The 21351-nt window shown below is 65.6% G+C and overlaps 1 protein-coding gene across 1 annotated transcript in view; it reads right to left on the bottom strand.

Annotated features, from left to right (window-relative positions):
• Window positions 1-21351, bottom strand: part of LOC138101538 (cleavage and polyadenylation specificity factor subunit 1-like) — a 99396-nt gene that overhangs the window by 15457 nt on the left and 62588 nt on the right. Inside the window, exons 24-29 of the mRNA XM_068999313.1 lie at window positions 19672-19788; window positions 16827-16917; window positions 6354-6438; window positions 4059-4200; window positions 2142-2294; window positions 1388-1564 (exon numbers count right to left, since the gene is read on the bottom strand). Of these exons, the coding sequence (XP_068855414.1) occupies window positions 1388-1564; window positions 2142-2294; window positions 4059-4200; window positions 6354-6438; window positions 16827-16917; window positions 19672-19788 (765 nt within the window). The remainder of the gene's footprint in view (window positions 1-1387; window positions 1565-2141; window positions 2295-4058; window positions 4201-6353; window positions 6439-16826; window positions 16918-19671; window positions 19789-21351) is intronic.

Here is a 21351-nt window from a genome sequence, read left to right as displayed (position 1 = left end):
GTGGCCCCGTGGGCGCTTTGGTGGCCCAATAACCCCATAGCAAAGGTTTGGTGGCCCTGTGGGCGCTTTGGTGGCCCAGCAACCCCATAGCAGAGCTTTGGTGGCCCAGTGGCTGGTTTGGTGGCCCAGTGGCTGGTTTGGTGGCCCAGTAACCCCATAGGAGTGCTTTGGTGGCCCTGTGGGCGCTTTGGTGGCCCAATAACCCCATGGGAGAGGTTTGGTGGCCCAGTAACCCCATGGGAGCGCTTTGGTGGCCCCGTGGGTGCTTTGGTGGCCCAATAACCCCATAGCAAAGGTTTGGTGGCCCTGTGGGCGCTTTGGTGGCCCAGCAACCCCATAGCAGAGCTTTGGTGGCCCAGTGGCTGGTTTGGTGGCCCAGTGGCTGGTTTGGTGGCCCAGTAACCCCATGGGAGCGCTTTGGTAGCCCCGTGAGCGCTTTGGTGGCCCAATAACCCCATGGGAGCGCTTTGGTAGCCCCGTGGGCGCTTTGGTGGCCCAATAACCCCATAGCAGAGCTTTGGTGGCCCTGTGAGCGCTTTGGTGGCCCAGTAACCCCATGGGAGCGCTTTGGTGGCCCTGTGAGCGCTTTGGTGGCCCAATAACCCCATGGGAGCGCTTTGGTGGCCCCGTGGGCGCTTTGGTGGCCCAATAACCCCATGGGAGCGCTTTGGTAGCCCTGTGAGCGCTTTGGTGGCCCAATAACCCCATGGGAGCGCTTTGGTAGCCCCGTGGGCGCTTTGGTGGCCCAATAACCTCATAGCAGAGGTTTGGTGCCCCAGTGGCCGGTTTGGTGGCCCAGTAACCCCATGGGAGCGCTTTGGTGGCCCCGTGGGCGCTTTGGTGGCCCAATAACCCCATGGGAGAGGTTTTGTGGCCCAGTAACCCCATAGAAGCGCTTTGGTGGCCCTGTGTGTGCTTTGGTGGCCCAATAACCCCATGGGAGAGGTTTGGTGGCCCAGTAACCCCATAGAAGCGCTTTGGTGGCCCTGTGTGTGCTTTGGTGGCCCAATAACCCCATGGGAGAGGTTTGGTGGCCCAGTAACCCCATGGGAGTGCTTTGGTGGCCCCGTGGGTGCTTTGGTGGCCCAATAACCCCATAGGAAAGGTTTGGTGGCCCTGTGGGTGTTTTGGTGGCCCAATAACCCCATGGGAGAGGTTTGGTGGCCCAGTAACCCCATGGGAGAGGTTTGGTGGCCCAGTAACCCCATGGGAGCGCTTTGGTGGCCCTGTGGGCGCTTTGGTGGCCCAATAACCCCATAGCAGAGGTTTGGCGGCCCCGTGGGCGCTTTGGTAGCCCAATAACCCCATGGGAAAGGTTTTGTGGCCCAGCAACCCCATAGCAGAGGTTTGGTGGCCCAGGGGCCGGTTCGGTGGCCCGGCGGCTCACCCGGCTGACGAGGGACAGGGTCTTGCTCTCCTCCTGGTAGCGCAGCAGCGAGATGCTCTTCATGAGGTCGGCGGCCAGGATGAAGCTCTTGACGCTGATCATCTGGTGGATGTAGAGCTGCGTGTCGATGAAGGCCATGCCCGTCAGCTCGTTGTCCTTCAGGCTCCACAGGAAGATCTGGGCGGGCACAGGGACACCTCGAGGTCACCATGGTGGTCCTCGACACCCCCTTGGTGGCCCTTGACACCCCCTTGGTGGCCCCTTGGGTCACCAAACCCAACCCAACCAATGTTGGGTGGCCACCAACGTTAACTCGTTGTCCTTCAGGCTCCACAGGAAGATCTGGGCACAGGGACACCTCGAGGTCACCCTGGTGGTCCTTGACACCCCCTTGGTGGCCCTTGACGCCCCCTTGGTGGCCCCTTGGGTCACCAAATTGAACTCAACCAACGTTGAGTGGCCACCAACATTGACTCGTTGACCCTCAGGATCCCCAGGAGGATCTCATGGGGACCGGGACACGTCGAGGTCACCATGGAGGTGCCCCCAGGTGTGCCCAGGTATACTCAGGTGTGTGCCCAGGTGCCACCCAGGTGCCCCCCAGGTACCTACTGGCCGATGGCAGACACCAGGTAGCCGTGGCAGTGGCACAGGGCGGTCACTGGTGTGTGCCCAGGCGTGTACCCAGGTGTGCCCAGGTGTACCCAGGTGTACCCAGGTGCCCCCCAGGTGTACCCAGGTGCCCCCCAGGTACCTTCTGGCCGATGGCAGACACCAGGTAGCCGTGGCAGTGGCACAGGGCGGTCACGGGGCCCTTCTGCTCCTTCTCGTAGAGCACCTTGAACTTGTTCTTGGTCAGGGGCTGCCCCGGCTCGGGCACCACCTCGATCACGTCCAGGATCAGGATCTGGGCACGGGGAGGGGGGTCAGGGGTTCATGCCCACAGGTGTGCCCGGGCACCTCCCAGGTGTGTCCTGGCAACCCCCAGGTGTGCCCTGGCACCCCCCAGGTGAGTCCTTAGAGAGCCCAGGTGAGTCCTGGCACCCCCCAGGTGTGCCCTGGCACCCCCCAGGTGAGTCCTAAGAGAGCCCAGGTGAGTCCTGGCACCCCCCAGGTGAGTCCTGGCACCCCCCAGGTGAGTCCTGGCACCTCCCAGGTGTGCCCTGGCACTGCCCAAGTGAGTCCTGGCAACCCCCAGGTGTGCCCTGGCTACCCCCAGGTGTGTCCTGGCACCCCCCCATTGAGTCCTGGCACTCTCCAGGTGTGTCCCAACACCTCCCAGGTGTGCCCTGGCACCACCCAGGTGAGTCCTGGCAACCCCCAGGTGTGCCCTGGCAACCCCCAGGTGAGTCCTGATAGAGCCCCAAGTTAGTCCTGGCAACCCCCAGGTGAGTCCTGGCACCCCCCAGCTGTGCCCTGCCACCCCCCAAGTGTGCCCTGCCACCCCCCAGTTGAGTCCTGGCACTCTCCAGGTGTGTCCCGACACCTCCCAGGTGTGCCCTGGCACCACTCAGGTGAGTCCTGGCACCCTCCCAGGTGAGTCCTGAGAGAGCCCAGGTGAGTCCTGGCACCCTCCAGCTGTGTCCTGGCACCCCCCAGCTGTGTCCTGGCACCCCCCAGGTGAGTCCTGGCACCCCCCAGGTGTCACCCCAGACCCCCCCGTGGTGTCCCCAGCATCCCCTGAGCACCTTCAGAACCCCCAGGTATCCCCCAGGTGTGCCCAGGTGCCCCCCAGCTGTGCCCAGGTACCCCCAGGTGTGCCCAGGTACCCCCCAGGTATCCCCAGGTGCCCCCCAGGTGTGCCCAGGTCCTCCCAGGTGTGCCTAGGTGTCCCCCAGCTGTGCCCGGGTACCCCCAGGTGTGCCCAAGTATCCCCCGGGTGCCCCCCCAGGTGTGCCCAGGTACCCCCAGGTGCCCCCCAGCCGTTCCCAGGTACCCTCAGGTGTGCCCAGATATCCCCAGGTGTGCCCAGGTATCCTCCAGGTGCTCCCCAGGTACCCCCAAGTGCGCCCAGGTGCCCCCAGGTATTCCCAGGTACCCCAGGTGTGCCCAGGTACCCCCAGGTGTGCCCAGGTCCTCCCAGGTGTGCCTAGGTGTCCCCCAGCTGTGCCCGGGTACCCCCAGGTGTGCCCAAGTATCCCCCGGGTGCCCCCCCAGGTGTGCCCAGGTACCCCCAGGTGCCCCCCAGCCGTTCCCAGGTACCCTCAGGTGTGCCCAGATATCCCCAGGTGTGCCCAGGTATCCTCCAGGTGCTCCCCAGGTACCCCCAAGTGCGCCCAGGTGCCCCCAGGTATTCCCAGGTACCCCAGGTGTGCCCAGGTACCCCCAGGTGTGTCCAGGTACCCCCAGGTGCCCCCCCCAGGTATTCCCAGGTACCCCAGGTGTGCCCAGGTACCCCCAGGTGCCCCCCAGGTACCCCCAAGTGCGCCCAGGTGCCCCCAGGTACCCCCCAGGTGTGCCTAGGTACCCCCAGGTGCCCCCCCCCGGTGTGCCCAGGTGTGCCCAGGTACCCCAGGTGTGCCCAGGTACCCCAGATGTGCCCAGGTACCCCCAGGTGCCCCCCCCAGGTATTCCCAAGTACCCCCCAGGTGTGCCTAGATACCCCCAGGTGCCCCCCCCAGGTGTGCCCACGTGTGCCCAGGTACCCCAGGTGTGCCCAGGTGTGCCATACCCGGCCCCGGCAGGTGACCTCCTCGCCCTGCATCAGGCAGGTGCCCACGGCCACGTAGCCCTTGAGGCCCGACACCGTCTCCTCGGAGCGCAGCGACACCGTCTTCATGCAGGTGACGTGTTCCCACTCCTCCAGCGCGATCCTGCGGGCACAGCGGGCACAGGTGGGCACAGGTGGGCACAGGTGGGCATGGGGGCACAGGTGGGCACAGGGGGGTACAGGTGGGCATGGGGGCACAGGTAATGCCCCAAGGACACGTCCCTTCATGCAGGTGACGTGTTCCCACTCCTCCAGCGCGATCCTGCGGGCACAGCGGGCACAGGTGGGCATGGGGGCACAGGCGGGCATGGGGGCACAGGTGGGCACAGGTGTGCATGGGGGGCACAGGTAATGCCCCAAGGACACGTCCCTTCATGCAGGTGACGTGTTCCCACTCCTCCAGCGCGATCCTGCGGGCACAGCGGGCACAGGTGGGCACAGGTGGGCATGGGGGCACAGGTGAGCTCAGGTGGGCACAGGTGGGCATGGGGGCACAGGTGGGCATGGGGGCACAGGTGAGCTCAGGTGGGCACAGGTAATGCCCCAAGGACACGCCCCTTCATGCAGGTGACGTGTGCCCACTCCTGCAGCGCGATCCTGCGGGCACAGCGGGCACAGGTAGCACAGGTGGGCATGGGGGCACAGGGGGCACAGGTGGGCACAGGTGAGCTCAGGTGGGCACAGGTGGGCATGGGGGCACAGGTAACGCCCCAAGGACACGTCCCTTCATGCAGGTGACGTGTGCCCACTCCTCCAGCGCGATCCTGCGGGCACAGGTGGGCACAGGTGGGCACAGGTGGGCATGGGGGAACAGGTGAGCTCAGGTGGGCATGGGGGCACAGGTGGGCACAGGTAATGCCCTAAGGACACGCCCCTTCATGCAGGTGACGTGTTCCCACTCCTCCAGCGCGATCCTGCGGGCACAGCGGGCACAGGTGGGCACAGGTGGGCACAGGTGGGCATGGGGGGCACAGGTGGGCATGGGGGCACAGATGAGCTCAGGTGGGCATGGGGGGCTCAGGTGGGCATGGGGGGCACAGGTAATGCCCCAAGGACACGTCCCTTCATGCAGGTGACGTGTGCCCGCTCCTCCAGCGCGATCCTGGCGGGCACAGGTGGGCACGGGGGGCACAGGTGGGCATGGGGGGCTCAGGTGGGCATGGGGGGCACAGGTGATGCCCCAAGGACACGTCCCTTCATGCAGGTGACGTGTGCCCGCTCCTCCAGCGCGATCCTGCGGGCACAGCGGGCACAGGTGGGCACAGGTGGGCACAGGTGGGCACAGGTGGGCTCAGGTGGGCACAGGTGGGCATGGGGGGCACAGGTGGCACAGGTGAGTACAGGGGGCATGGGGGCACACGTGGATACAGGTGAGCTCAGGTGGGCACAGGTGGGCATGGGGGCACAGGGGGGCACAGGTGGGCATGGGGGGCCCAGGTGTGCATGGGGGGCCCAGGTAATGCCCCAAGGACACGTCCCTTCATGCAGGTGACGTGTGCCCACTCCTCCAGAGCGATCTTGCGGGCACAGGTGGGCACAGGTGGGCACAGGTGGGCACAGGTGGGCATGGGGGCACAGGTGGGCACAGGTGAGCTCAGGTGAGCTCAGGTGGGCACAGGTGGGCATGGTGGCACAGGTGGGCACAGGTAATGCCCCAAGGACACGTCCCTTCATGCAGGTGACGCGTGCCCGCTCCTCCAGAGCGATCCTGCGGGCACAGGTGGGCATGGGGGGCATGGGGGGCACAGGTGGGCACAGGTGGCACAGGTGGGCACAGGTGAGTTCAGGTGGGCACAGGTGTGGTTAGGGGGTTGGGGATTGGGTGTTCCCATGGCTATTTTGGGGTTTCCAGGGCTATTTTGGGGTTCCCAGGGACATTTTGGGGTTCCCAGGGGTTATTTTGGGGTTTCCAGGGCTATTTTGGGGTTCCCAGGGACATTTTGGGGTTCCCGGGGACATTTTGGGGTTCCCAGGGGTTATTTTGGGGTTTCCAGGGCTATTTTGGGGTTCCCAGGGACATTTTGGGGTTCCCGGGGACATTTTGGGGTTCCCAGGGGTTATTTTGGGGTTCCCAGGGCTATTTTGGGGTTCCCAGGGACATTTTGGGGTTCCCGGGGACATTTTGGGGTTCCCAGGGGTTATTTTGGGGTTCCTGGGGATATTTTTGGGTTCCTGAGACTATTTTGGGGTTTCCCAGGAGGATTTTGGGGTTCCCAGGGGGATTTTGGGGTTCCCAGGAGGATTTTGGGGTCCCACCTGGTGTTGGGAATGGCCTCCCAGCTGACCGGGGAGATGAGCTGGATGCTGAAGGCCTCCTGCTGGGGGGGCACGTAGCGCTCGTCTGGGGGCACAGGGGGGCACAGGGTCAGGGGGGCACACGGGGGGCACAGGGTCAGGGGGGCACACGGGGGGGCACATGGGGGGCACAGGGTCAGGGGGCACACAGGGGGCACAGGGTCAGGGGGGCACATGGGGGGGCAGCGGGTCGGGGGGGCACACGGGGGGGGCACAGGGTCAGGGGGGCACAGGGTCAGGGGGGCACACGGGGGGGGCACAGGGTCAGGGGGGCACAGGGTCAGGGGGGCACACGGGGGGGCACAGGGTCAGGGGGGCACAGGGTCAGGGGGGCACACGGGGGGGGCACAGGGTCAGGGGGGCACACGGGGGGGCACATGGGGGGCACAGGGTCAGGGGGCACACAGGGGGCACAGGGTCGGGGGGGCACATGGGGGGGCAGCGGGTCGGGGGGGCACACGGGGGGCACAGGGTCAGGGGGGCACATGGGGGGCACACGGGGGGACACATGGGGGGCACAGGGTCAGGGGGGGCACACAGTCAGGGGGGCACACGGGGGGCACAGGGTCAGGGGGGCACACGGGGGGCACACGGGGGGCACAGGGTCAGGGGGGTACGGGGGGGCACAGGGTCAGGGGGGCACACGGGGGGCACACGGGGGGCACAGGGTCAGGGGGGTACGGGGGGGCACAGGGTCAGGGGGGCACACGGGGGGGCACACGGGGGGCACAGGGTCAGGGGGCACATGGGGGGCACACGGGGGGGCACACGGGGGGCACAGGGTCAGGGGGGGCACACAGTCAGGGGGGCACACGGGGGGCACAGGGTCAGGGGGGCACACGGGGGGCACACGGGGGGGCACACGGGGGCACAGGGTCGGGGGGCATACAGGGGGGCAGTGGGTCAAGAGGGCACAGGGTCAGGGGGGCACACGGGGGCACAGGGTCGGGGGGGCACACGGGGGGGCACAGGGTCAGGGGGGCACACGGGGGCACAGGGTCAGGGGGGCACATGGGGGGGGCAGCGGGTCGGGGGGGCACACGGGGGGCACAGGGTCGGGGGGGCACATGGGGGGCACAGGGTCAGGGGGGCACACGGGGGGCACAGGGTCAGGGGGGCACACGGGGGGGCACAGGGTCAGGGGGGCACCGGGAATGGGGGGGGGACACGGGGGGGGACCTGGATAGGGGGGGCACCGGGGATGTGGGAACATGGGGGGGCACCAGGACGGGGGGGGCTGTGGGTTGGGTGGGGGGGGCACCAGGAATGGGGGGGGCACACCAGGAATGGGGGGGCACTGAGATGGGGGGGGACACGGGAATGGGGGGGACACGGGGGGGGGGGCAGAGGGTCAGGAGGGCACCAGGACGGGGGGGGGGAACCAGGAATGGGGGGCACCGGGAATGGGGGGACACGGGGGGGGGTGGGCAGCAGGTCGGGGGCAGCAGGAATGGGGGGGACATGGGGGGGCACCAAGACAAGGGGGGGACATGGGAATGGGGGGGACACCGGGGGGGCAGAGGGTCAGGGGGGCACCTGGGAATGGGGGGGGACACGGGGGGGCACCAGGAATGGGGGGGCACCGGGGATGGGGGGGCACCTGGGAATGGGGGGGCACATGGGGAGGCAGAGGGTCAGGGGGGCACCGGGAATGGGGGGGGACACGGGAATGGGGTGACATGGGGGGGGGGGGGACATGGGGATGGGGGGGGGCAGCGGGTCAGGGGGGCACACGGGGGGGCAGTGGGTCATGGGGGGCAGCGGGAATGGGGGGGGGGACACGGGAATGGGGGGCACCAGGAATGGGGTGACATGGGGGGGGGGTGGGCAGCGGGTCAGGGGGGCAGCAGGAATGGGGGGGGACATGGGGGGGGCACCAAGACAAGGGGGGGACATGGGAATGGGGGGGACACCGGGGGGGCAGAGGGTCAGGGGGGGCACTGGGAATGGGGGGGCACCTGGGAATGGGGGGCACCGGGAATGGGGTGACATGGGGGGGGGGACGGACATGGGAATGGGGGGGGGGCAGCGGGAATGGGGGGGGACACAGGGGGGGCAGCAGGTCAGGGGGTGCACATGGGTGGGGGGCAGCGGGTTGGGGGGGCACCAGGATGGGGGGGGGGACATGGGAATGGGGGGCACATGGAGGGGCAGCGGGTCAGGGGGGACACGGGGGGGGGCAGTGGGTCGGGGGGGAGGCACCGGGAATGGGGGGGACACGGGGGGGCAGAGGGTCAGGGGGGCACCGGGAATGGGGGGACATGGGGGGGGGTGGGCAGTGGGTCAGGGGGGCAGCAGGAATGGGGGGGGACATGGGGGGGGGGGCACCAAGACAAGGGGGGATCATGGGAATGGGGGGGACACTGGGGGGGCACCGGGCCAGGGGGGGGCACTGGGAATGGGGGGGCACCTGGGAATGGGGGGGACACCGGGAATGGGGGGGACACCGGGAATGGGGGGCACCGGGAATGGGGTGACATGGGGGGGGGACGGACATGGGAATGGGGGGGGGGCAGCGGGAATGGGGGGGGCACCAGGATGGGGGGGGGACATGGGGGGCACATGGGGGGCAGCGGGGGTTGGGGGGACACGGGGATGGGGGGGGGACACGGGAATGGGGGGCACATGGGGGGGCAGCGGGTCGGGGGGGGCACCGGGAATGGGGGGGACGACACGGGGGGCACCAGGAATGGGGAGGCACCGGGGATGGGGGGGGCACCTGGGAATGGGCGGACACCGGGGGGGCAGAGGGTCAGGGGGGCACCTGGGAATGGGGGGGGACACAGGGGGGCACCTGGAATGGGGGGGCACCGGGGATGGGGGGGCACCTGGGAATGGGGGGGCACATGGGGGGGGCAGAGGGTCAGGGGGGCACCGGGAATGGGGGGGGACACGGGAATGGGGGCACCGGGAATGGGGTGACATGGGGGGGGGGGGACATGGGGATGGGGGGGGCAGCGGGTCAGGGGGGCACACGGGGGGGCAGTGGGTCATGGGGGGCAGCGGGAATGGGGGGGGGGACACGGGAATGGGGGGCACCAGGAATGGGGTGACATGGGGGGGGGGGTGGGCTGTGGGTCAGGGGGGCAGCAGGAATGGGGGGGGACATGGGGGGGGCACCAAGACAAGGGGGGGGACATGGGGGGGGGTGGGACACCGGGGGGGGCAGTGGGTCAGGGGGGGCACTGGGAATGGGGGGGGCACCTGGGAATGGGGGGACACCGGGAATGAGGGGGGGGGACACGGGGGGCACCTGGGAATGGGGGGGGGGCAGCGGGTTGGGGGGGGCACAGGGGGGCAGTGGGTCAGGGGGGCACCAGGAATGGGGGGGGGCACGGGGGGGGGCAGCGGGAATTGGGGGGCACCTGGGAATGGGGGGGACACAGGGGGGGGCAGCAGGTCAGGGGGTGCACATGGGTGGGGGGCAGCGGGTTTGGGGGGCACCAGGATGGGGGGGGGACATGGGGGGCACATGGGGGGCAGCGGGGGTCGGGGGGACACGGGGATGGGGGGAGGACCTGGGAATGGGGGGCACATGGGGGGGCAGCGGGTCGGGGGGGGCACGGGGGGGGCAGTGGGTCGGGGGGGGCACCGGGAATGGGGGGGACACGGGGGGGCAGTGGGTCAGGGGGGCACACCAGGAATGGGGGGGGGGACACGGGGGGGCACCTGGAATGGGGGGGCACCGGGGATGGGGGGGCACCTGGGAATGGGGGGGCACCTGGGAATGGGGGGGGGACACGGGGGCGGCACCAGGAATGGGGGGGCACCGGGGATGGGGGGCACCTGGGAATGGGGGGCACATGGGGGGGGCAGAGGGTCAGGGGGGCACCGGGAATGGGGGGGGGACACGGGAATGGGGGCACCGGGAATGGGGTGACATGGGGGGGGGGGGACATGGGGATGGGGGGGGGGCAGCGGGTCAGGGGGGCACACGGGGGGGCAGTGGGTCATGGGGGGCAGCAGGAATGGGGGGGGACATGGGGGGGGCACCAAGACAAGGGGGGGACATGGGGGGGGGTGGGACACCGGGGGGGGCAGTGGGTCAGGGGGGGCACTGGGAATGGGGGGGGCACCTGGGAATGGGGGGACACCGGGAATGAGGGGGGGGACGGGGGGCACCTGGGAATGGGGGGGGGCAGCGGGTTGGGGGGGGCACAGGGGGGCAGTGGGTCAGGGGGGGCAGCAGGAATGGGGGGGGGGCACGGGGGGGGGCAGCGGGAATTGGGGGGCACCTGGGAATGGGGGGGACACGGGGGGGGGCAATGGGTCAGGGGGGGCACCAGGAATGGGGGGGCACCTGGGAATGGGGGGGACACAGGGGGGGCAGTGGGTCAGGGGGGGGCACCGGGAATGGGGGGGGGAGCACCTGGGAATGGGGGGGGCACTGGGAATGGGGGGGGGGGCACCTGGGAATGGGGGGGTCACTGGAATGGGGGGGGGGCACTGGAATGGGGGGGTCACTGGGAATGGGGGGATCACTGGGAATGGGGGGGGGCACCTGGGAATGGGGGGGGCACTGGGAATGGGGGGGTCACTGGGAATGGGGGGATCACTGGGAATGGGGGGGGGCACCTGGGAATGGGGGGGGCACTGGGAATGGGGGGGGCATCTGGGAATGGGGGGGGCACTGGGAATGGGGGGGGGCACCTGGGAATGGGGGGGGGCATCTGGGAATGGGGGGGTCACTGGGAATGGGGGGGGGGCACCTGGGAATGGGGGGGGCACTGGGAATGGGGGGGGGCACCTGGGAATGGGGGGGTCACTGGGAATGGGGGGGGGGCACCTGGGAATGGGGGGGGCACTGGGAATGGGGGGGGGGCACCTGGGAATGGGGGGGTCACTGGGAATGGGGGGGGGGCACCTGGGAATGGGGGGGGCACTGGGAATGGGGGGGGGCACCTGGGAATGGGGGGGGCACTGGGAATGGGGGGGGCACTTGGAATGGGGGGGTCACTGGGAATGGGGGGGGCACCTGGGAATGGGGGGGGCACTGGGAATGGGGGGGGGGGCACCTGGGAATGGGGGGGGCACTGGGAATGGGGGGGTCACTGGGAATGGGGGGGGGGCACCTGGGAATGGGGGGGGCACTGGGAATGGGGGGGGCATCTGGGAATGGGGGGGGCACTGGGAATGGGGGGGGGCACCTGGGAATGGGGGGGGGCATCTGGGAATGGGGGGGTCACTGGGAATGGGGGGATCACTGGGAATGGGGGGGGGCACCTGGGAATGGGGGGGGCACTGGGAATGGGGGGGGGGCACCTGGGAATGGGGGGGTCACTGGGAATGGGGGGGGGGGCACCTGGGAATGGGGGGGGCACTGGGAATGGGGGGGGGGGGCACCTGGGAATGGGGGGGTCACTGGGAATGGGGGGGGGGGCACCTGGGAATGGGGGGGGCACTGGGAATGGGGGGGGGGGCACCTGGGAATGGGGGGGGCACTGGGAATGGGGGGGGGGCACCTGGGAATGGGGGGGGCACTGGGAATGGGGGGGGCACTTGGAATGGGGGGGGCACTGGGAATGGGGGGGGGCACCTGGGAATGGGGGGGGCACTGGGAATGGGGGGGGGGGCACCTGGGAATGGGGGGGGCACTGGGAATGGGGGGGGCACTTGGAATGGGGGGGTCACTGGGAATGGGGGGGGGCACCTGGGAATGGGGGGGGCACTGGGAATGGGGGGGGGGGCACCTGGGAATGGGGGGGGCACTGGGAATGGGGGGGTCACTGGGAATGGGGGGGGGGGCACCTGGGAATGGGGGGGGCACTGGGAATGGGGGGGGGCACCTGGGAATGGGGGGGGCACTGGGAATGGGGGGGGGGGCACCTGGGAATGGGGGGGGCACTGGGAATGGGGGGGGCACTTGGAATGGGGGGGGCACTGGGAATGGGGGGGGGGCACCTGGGAATGGGGGGGTCACTGGGAATGGGGGGGGGGCACCTGGGAATGGGGGGGGCACTGGGAATGGGGGGGGGACACCTGGGAATGGGGGGGGACACGGGGATGGGGGGATACTGGGATTGGAGGGGTCAGGGACTGGGGGCACTGGGAATGGGGGGGGGGGACACGGGGGGGGCAATGGGTCAGGGGGGCACCGGGAATGGGGGGGACACGGGGATGGGGGGGTGACATGGGGACTGGGGGATACTGGGATTGGAGGGGTCAGGGACTGGGGGCACTGGGAATGGGGGGGGGCACTGGGATTGGGGGGGACACACCTGGGGGGGGGGACACAGAAGTTTGGGGGGGAGGGGGACACGGGAGAAGCTGGGGGGGGGATACAGAAGGATTTGGGGGGGGGGGTGTCCCAAGGGACACAGAGGAATTTGGGGGGACACAGAGAGGTCTGGGGGTGTCCTGGGGGGCACAGAGGGGTCTGGGGGTGTCCCAAGGGACACAGAGGGATTTGGGGGGACCTGGGGGGCACAGAGGGGTCTGGGGGTGTCCCGGGGTACACAAAGAGATTTGGGGGGACATGAGGGATTTGGGGGTACACAGAGGGATCTAGGGGTACACAGAGGGATTTGGGGGTACACATTTGGGGGTGTCCCCGGGGTACAGAGGGATCTGGGGGTTCACAGAGGGATTTGGGGGTACACATTTGGGGGGGTCCCCGGGGTACACAGAGGGATTTGGGGGTGTCCGGGGGTACACAGAGGGGTCTGGGGGTGTCTCCGGGGTCCACAGAGGGATCTGGGGGTCCACAGAGGGATTTGGGGGTACACAGAGGGGTCTGGGGGTGTCCCCGGGGTACACAGAGGGATTTGGGGGGACACAGAGGGGTCTGGGGGTGTCCGGGGTTCACAGAGGGATTTGGGGGTACACAGAGGGATTTGGGGGTACACAGAGGGGTGTGAGGGTACACAGAGGATTTGGGGGGGCACAGAGGGATTTGGGGGGGCACAGAGGGATTTGGGGGTGTCCGGGGGTGCACAGAGGGATTTGGGGTACACATTGGGGGTGTCCCCGGGGTTCACAGAGGGATTTGGGGTTCACAGAAGGATTTGGGGGTACACAGAGGGATTTGGGGGGGCACAGAGGGATTTGGGGTTCACAGAGGGGTCTGGGGGTTCACAGAGGGATTTGGGGGTGTCCGGGGTACACAGAGGAATTTGGGGGTGTCCCCCGGGGTTCACAGAGGGGTCTGGGGGTTCACAGAGGGATTTGGGGGTTCACAGAGGAATTTGGGGGTACACAGAGGAATTTGGGGGTGTCCGGGGTTCACAGAGGGTCTGGGGGTGCACAGAGGGATTTGGGGTTCACAGAGGGATTTGGGGTACACATTTGGGGGTGTCCCCGGGGTGCACAGAGGGATTTGGGGGTTCACAGAAGGATTTGGGGTGCACAGAGGGATTTGGGGGTTCACAGAGGGATTTGGGGGTACACAGAGGGATTTGGGGTGCACAGAGGGATTTGGGGTACACATTTGGGGGTGTCCCCGGGGTTCACAGAGGGATTTGGGGTTCACAGAGGGATTTGGGGTGCAGATTTGGGGGTGCCCCCGGGGTGCACAGAGGGATTTGGGGTGCAGATTTGGGGGTGCCCCCGGGGTGCACAGAGGGATTTGGGGGTTCACAGAGGGATTTGGGGTTCACAGAGGGATTTGGGGGTTCACAGAGGGGTCTGGGGGTTCACAGAGGGATTTGGGGTACACATTTGGGGGTGTCCCCGGGGTTCACAGAGGGATTTGGGGTTCACAGAGGGATTTGGGGTACACAGAGGGATTTGGGGGTTCACAGAGGGATTTGGGGTACACATTTGGGGGTTCACAGAGGAATTGGGGTTCACAGAGGGATTTGGGGGTTCACAGAGGGGTCTGGGGGTTCACAGAGGGATTTGGGGTACACATTTGGGGGTGCCCCCGGGGTGCACAGAGGGATTTGGGGGTTCACAGAGGGATTTGGGGTTCACAGAGGGATTTGGGGTACACATTTGGGGGTGCCCCCGGGGTGCACAGAGGGATTTGGGGTGCAGATTTGGGGGTGCCCCCGGGGTGCACAGAGGGATTTGGGGTACACATTTGGGGGTGCCCCCGGGGTGCACAGAAGGATTTGGGGTTCACAGAGGGATTTGGGGTGCACAGAAGGATTTGGGGTGCAGATTTGGGGGTGCCCCCGGGGTTCACAGAGGGATTTGGGGTACACATTTGGGGGTGCCCCCGGGGTGCACAGAGGGATTTGGGGGTTCACAGAAGGATTTGGGGTGCACAGAGGGATTTGGGGGTTCACAGAGGGATTTGGGGGTACACAGAGGGATTTGGGGGTTCACAGAGGGATTTGGGGTGCACAGAGGGATTTGGGGTACACAGAGGGATTTGGGGTGCACAGAGGGATTTGGGGTACACATTTGGGGGTGCCCCCGGGGTGCACAGAAGGATTTGGGGTTCACAGAGGGATTTGGGGTGCACAGAAGGATTTGGGGTACACATTTGGGGGTGCCCCCGGGGTGCACAGAGGGATTTGGGGGTTCACAGAAGGATTTGGGGTGCACAGAGGGATTTGGGGGTTCACAGAGGGATTTGGGGGTACACAGAGGGATTTGGGGGTTCACAGAGGGATTTGGGGTGCACAGAGGGATTTGGGGTACACAGAGGGATTTGGGGTGCACAGAGGGATTTGGGGTACACATTTGGGGGTGTCCCCGGGGTTCACAGAGGGATTTGGGGTTCACAGAGGGATTTGGGGTGCAGATTTGGGGGTGCCCCCGGGGTGCACAGAGGGATTTGGGGTGCAGATTTGGGGGTGCCCCCGGGGTGCACAGAGGGATTTGGGGGTTCACAGAGGGATTTGGGGTTCACAGAGGGATTTGGGGGTTCACAGAGGGGTCTGGGGGTACACAGAGGGATTTGGGGTACACATTTGGGGGTGTCCCCGGGGTTCACAGAGGGATTTGGGGTTCACAGAGGGATTTGGGGGTTCACAGAGGGATTTGGGGTACACATTTGGGGGTTCACAGAGGGATTTGGGGGTTCACAGAGGGGTCTGGGGGTTCACAGAGGGATTTGGGGTACACATTTGGGGGTGCCCCCGGGGTGCACAGAGGGATTTGGGGGTTCACAGAGGGATTTGGGGTGCACATTTGGGGGTGCCCCCGGGGTGCACAGAAGGATTTGGGGTTCACAGAGGGATTTGGGGTGCACAGAGGGATTTGGGGTGCACATTTGGGGGTGCCCCCGGGGTGCACAGAAGGATTTGGGGTTCACAGAGGGATTTGGGGTTCACAGAAGGATTTGGGGTACACATTTGGGGGTGCCCCAGGGGTGCACAGAGGGATTTGGGGTGCAGATTTGGGGGTGCCCCCGGGGTTCACAGAGGGATTTGGGGTTCACAGAGGGATTTGGGGTACACAGAGGGATTTGGGGGTTCACAGAGGGATTTGGGGTACACAGAGGGATTTGGGGGTTCACAGAGGGATTTGGGGTGCACAGAGGGATTTGGGGTGCAGATTTGGGGGTGCCCCCGGGGTTCACAGAGGGATTTGGGGTACACATTTGGGGGTGCCCCCGGGGTTCACAGAGGGATTTGGGGTTCACAGAGGGATTTGGGGTGCAGATTTGGGCGTGCCCCCGGGGTTCACAGAGGGATTTGGGGGGACACAGAGGGATTTGGGGTTCACAGAGGGATTTGGGGTTCACAGAAGGATTTGGGGTGCAGATTTGGGGGTGCCCCCGGGGTGCACAGAGGGATTTGGGGGTTCACAGAGGGATTTGGGGTGCACATTTGGGGGTGCCCCCGGGGTGCACAGAAGGATTTGGGGTGCAGATTTGGGGGTGCCCCCGGGGTTCACAGAGGGATTTGGGGTACACATTTGGGGGTGCCCCCGGGGTACACAGAGGGATTTGGGGTACACAGAGGGATTTGGGGGTTCACAGAGGGATTTGGGGTGCACAGAGGGATTTGGGGGTTCACAGAGGATTTGGGGGTCACGAGGGATTTGGGGTTCACAGAAGGATTTGGGGTACACATTTGGGGGTGCCCCCGGGGTTCACAGAGGGATTTGGGGTTCACAGAGGGATTTGGGGTGCACAGAGGGATTTGGGGGTTCACAGAGGGATTTGGGGTTCACAGAGGGATTTGAGGTGCACATTTGGGGGTGCCCCCGGGGTGCACAGAGGGATTTGGGGGTTCACAGAGGGATTTGGGGTACACAGAGGGATTTGGGGTACACATTTGGGGGTGCCCCCGGGGTGCACAGAGGGATTTGGGGGTGCACAGAGGGATTTGGGGTGCACAGAGGGATTTGGGGTTCACAGAGGGATTTGAGGTGCACATTTGGGGGTGCCCCCGGGGTGCACAGAGGGATTTGGGGTGCAGATTTGGGGGTGCCCCCGGGGTGCACAGAGGGATTTGGGGGTTCACAGAGGGATTTGGGGTTCACAGAGGGATTTGGGGTGCACATTTGGGGGTGCCCCCGGGGTGCCCGTGCCCCCCTCACCGCGCTCGATGCTCTCGAACTCCTTCTCCTCGCCCGTCATGCGGGGGATGCGCGTGCAGGGGTGGGGGGAGCTCGTGGCCACCGCGTACACCTGGGGGGGGAGGGGCGCACACGGGATTGGGGGGGGGGGGGGACAGCACAGAGACCCCCCCCAGGACCCCCAACATCCCCTGGGAACCCCCCAGGGACCCCAACATCCACTGGGAACCTCCCAGGACACCCCAACATCCCCTGGGAACCCCAACATCCCCAGGACACCCCAATATCCCCTGGGACCCCCACCCAGGACCCCCCCCCAGGACCCCCAATATCCCCTGGGAACCCCACCCAGGACCCCCCCCCAGGACACCCCAACATCCCCTGGGACCCCCCCCAGGACCCCCCCTCAGGACCCCCAATATCCCCTGGGAACCCCCAGGACCCCCCCCAGGACCCCCCTCAGGACCCCCAATATCCCCTGGGAACCCCCAGGACCCCCCCCCAGGACCCCCAATATCCCCTGGGAACCCCCAGGACCCCCCCCAGGACCCCCCCCAGGACACCCAATATCCCCTGGGAACCCCCAGGACCCCCCCCAGGACCCCCCCAGGACACCCCAACATCCCCTGGGAACCCTCTCTCAGGACCCCCCCCAGGGCCCCCCCAGGACCCCCCCCAGGACCCCCCCAGGGCCCCCCCAGGACACCCCAACATCCCCTGGGAACCCCTCCCAGGACCCCCCAGTATCCCCTGGGACCCCCACCAGGACCCCCCAGGACCCCCAATATCCCCTGGGGCCCCCCCAGGAACCCCAACATCCGCCAGGACCCCCCTCAGGACCCCCAACATCCGCCAGGACTCCTCCAGGACCCCCAGTATCCCCCAGGACCCCCCCCCCCCGGGCACCCCAACATCCCCTGGGACCCCTCCCAGGATCCCCCCAGGACCCCCAACATCCCCTGGGACCCCCCCAGGGACCCCAATATCCCCTGGGACCCCCCCCCCAGGACCCCCCCAGGCCCCCCAATATCCCCTGGGAACCCCTCCCAGGACCCCCCCAGGACCCCCAACATCCCCCAGGACCCCCAACATCCCCTGGGAACCCCCAGGACACCCCCAGGACCCCCAATATCCCCTGGGACCCCCCCAGGACCCCCCAATATCCCCTGGGACCCCCCCAGGACCCCCAACATCCCCCAGGACCCCCAATATCCCCTGGGACCCCCCCAGGACCCCCCAACATCCCCTGGGACACCCCAGGACCCCCCCCAGGACTCCCCAAATAACCCCTGAGACCCCCCCACGCTCCCCCCCAGACCCTGGGACCCCCCCCCCCCACCGGATCTGCCCCTCCCCCAACATCCCCTGGGACCCCCCTGAAGCCCCCTCCCCAGATCCCACCCAGTGAGGAAGAGGAGGAGGAAAGAGGAGGAAGACGAAGAATGGAAAAGAGGAAGGAGAAAGAGGAAGTGAAGGGAGAAAAGAGGGGGAAAAAGTAAGAAAAAGTCAAAAAAAAAGGAAAAAAGAAAGGGAAGACAAAGAAAAGGGAAAATGATGAAGGAGGAAGAAAGAGGAGCAGAAGAAGAGCAAGGAAGAGGAAGAGAGGGAGGAAAAAAGGAGAAGAAAGAAGAGGAGAAAGGAAAGAGGAGGAAGGAGGAAGAGGAAGAAAGAGGAGGAAGGAAAAAGAAAATCGGAAGAAAAGGAGGAAAAACAGGAGGGGGAGGAGGAAAGGGGGAGGAGGAGGAGGAAGGAGAGAGGAAGAGGAGAAGGAGAAAGAGGAGGAAGAGGAGAAGGAGAAAGAGGAGAAGAGGAAGAAGAGAAACAAAAGGGAGGAGGAAGAGGAGGAAGGAGGAAGAGGAGGAAAGAGAGAAGGAAGAGAAGGAAGAGGAGGAAAACAAAAATGAAAAGGAAGGAAGGAGGAAGAATTGAAAGGAGGAGGAGGAAGGAGCAGAGGAAGAAGAGGAGGAGGAAGAAAGGAGAAGGAAGAAGAGGAGGAAGGAGAAAGAGGAGGAAGAAGAGAAAGGAGGAAAAGAAGAGAAAATCAGGAGAAAAGGAGGAAAAACAGGAGGGGGAGGGGGAGGGGGAGGAGGAAGGAGAAGGAGGAAGGAGGAAAAGGAGAAGAGGAAGAAGAGAAACAAAAGGGAGGAGGAAGAGGAGGAAGAGGAGGAAGAGGAGGAAACGGAGAAGGAAGAGGAGAAGGAGGAGGAAAACAAAAAGGAAGAGGAAGGAAGGAGGAAGAATTGAAAGGAGGAAGAGGAGGAGGAAGGAGGAAGGAGGAAGAGGAGGAGGAGGAAGCGAGGGGGGAAGGAGAAGGGAAAAGCAAGGGAGAAAAAAGGTGCGAAAAGGGAAAAGGAAGAGAAGGAGGAAAAGGAAAAAGGAGCAGAGGAAGAAGAGGAGGAGGAGGAAAAAAGGAGAAGGAAGAAGAGGAGAAGGAAGGAGGAAGGAAAAAGAAAATCGGAAGAAAAGGAGGAAAAACAGGACGGGGAGGAGGAAAGGGGGAGGAGGAGGAGGAAGGAGGAGAGGAAGAGGAGAAGGAGAAAGGAGGAAGAGGAAGGAGGAAAAGGAGAAGAGGGAGGTGTTCCCAGGTGTGCCCAGGTAGGTTCTGGGTGTGCCCAGGTGTGCCCCAGGTGTGCCCAGGTGTGCCCCAGGTGTGCCCAGGTGTGTCCTGGGTGTTCCCAGGTGTGCCCCAGGTGTGCCCAGGTGTCCCCCAGGTGTGCCCAGGTGTGTCCTGGGTGTTCCCAGGTGTGCCCAGGTGTGTCCCAGGTGTGCCCAGGTGTGCCCAGGTGTGCCCCAGGTGTGTCCCAGGTGTGCCCAGGTGTATCCCAGGTGTGCCCAGGTGTGCCCAGGTGCCCCCAGGAGTGCCCACCTTGGACTCCACGTGGTAGGCCACGTAGTGGGCGGTGCAGCGCAGGGGGATCTTCCGCACCGGCCAGGGCGCGTCGTACGACAGGTAGGCGGGCAGCACGCTGATCCTCAGCTCTCCCTGACCCCAAAACAGCCCCAAATCACCCCAAAATCACCCCAAAAATGGGTCAGGATCGTTGTAGGACAGGTATGGGGGCAGCACGCTGATCCTCAGCTCTCCCTGACCCCAAAACAGCCCCAAATCACCCCAAAAATGAGTCAGGCTCGTTGTAGGACAGGTATGGGGGCAGCACGCTGATCCTCAGCTCTCCCTGACCCCAAAACAGCCCCAAATCACCCCAAAAATGAGTCAGGCTCGTTGTAGGACAGGTATGGGGGCAGCACGCTGATCCTCAGCTCTCCCTGACCCCAAAACAGCCCCAAATCACCCCAAAAATGAGTCAGGCTCGTTGTAGGACAGGTATGGGGGCAGCACGCTGATCCTCAGCTCTCCCTGACCCCAAAACAGCCCCAAATCACCCCAAAAATGAGTCAGGCTCGTTGTAGGACAGGTATGGGGGCAGCACGCTGATCCTCAGCTCTCCCTGACCCCAAAACAGCCCAAAATCACCCCAAAATGGGTCAGCATCGTTGTAGGACAGGTATGGGGGCAGCACGCTGATCCTCAGCTCTCCCTGACCCCAAAACAGCCCAAAATCACCCCAAAATCACCCCAAAATGGGTCAGCATCATTGTAGGACAGGTATGGGGGCAGCACGCTGATCCTCAGCTCCCCCTGACCCCAAAACAGCCCCAAATCACCCCAAAATCACCCCAAAATGGGTCAGGATCGTTGTAGGACAGGTATGGGGGCAGCACGCTGATCCTCAGCTCTCCCTGACCCCAAAACAGCCCAAAATCACCCCAAAAATGAGTCAGGCTCGTTGTAGGACAGGTATGGGGGCAGCACGCTGATCCTCAGCTCTCCCTGACCCCAAAACAGCCCCAAATCACCCCAAAAATGAGTCAGGCTCGTTGTAGGACAGGTATGGGGGCAGCACGCTGATCCTCAGCTCTCCCTGACCCCAAAACAGCCCCAAATCACCCCAAAAATGAGTCAGGCTCGTTGTAGGACAGGTATGGGGGCAGCACGCTGATCCTCAGCTCTCCCTGACCCCAAAACAGCCCCAAATCACCCCAAAAATGAGTCAGGCTCGTTGTAGGACAGGTATGGGGGCAGCACGCTGATCCTCAGCTCTCCCTGACCCCAAAACAGCCCAAAATCACCCCAAAATGGGTCAGCATCGTTGTAGGACAGGTATGGGGGCAGCACGCTGATCCTCAGCTCTCCCTGACCCCAAAACAGCCCAAAATCACCCCAAAATCACCCCAAAATGGGTCAGCATCATTGTAGGACAGGTATGGGGGCAGCACGCTGATCCTCAGCTCCCCCTGACCCCAAAACAGCCCCAAATCACCCCAAAATCACCCCAAAATGGGTCAGGATCGTTGTAGGACAGGTATGGGGGCAGCACGCTGATCCTCAGCTCTCCCTGACCCCAAAACAGCCCCAAATTACCCCAGAAATGAGTCAGGGACCCCCCCAAAAGCCGCCTGAGACTCAGCTCACCCAGGGACAGCCCAAAATGTCCCAAAATTACCCCAAAATGGGTCAGCATCGTTGTAGGACAGGTATGGGGGC

The sequence above is a fragment of the Aphelocoma coerulescens genome, unplaced genomic scaffold (genome assembly GCF_041296385.1).
Source record: "Aphelocoma coerulescens isolate FSJ_1873_10779 unplaced genomic scaffold, UR_Acoe_1.0 HiC_scaffold_328, whole genome shotgun sequence".
NCBI classification, from domain to species: domain Eukaryota; kingdom Metazoa; phylum Chordata; class Aves; order Passeriformes; family Corvidae; genus Aphelocoma; species Aphelocoma coerulescens.
Note: the sequence above shows the minus strand (reverse complement) of the source record. Positions and strands in the feature narration are given on the sequence as shown.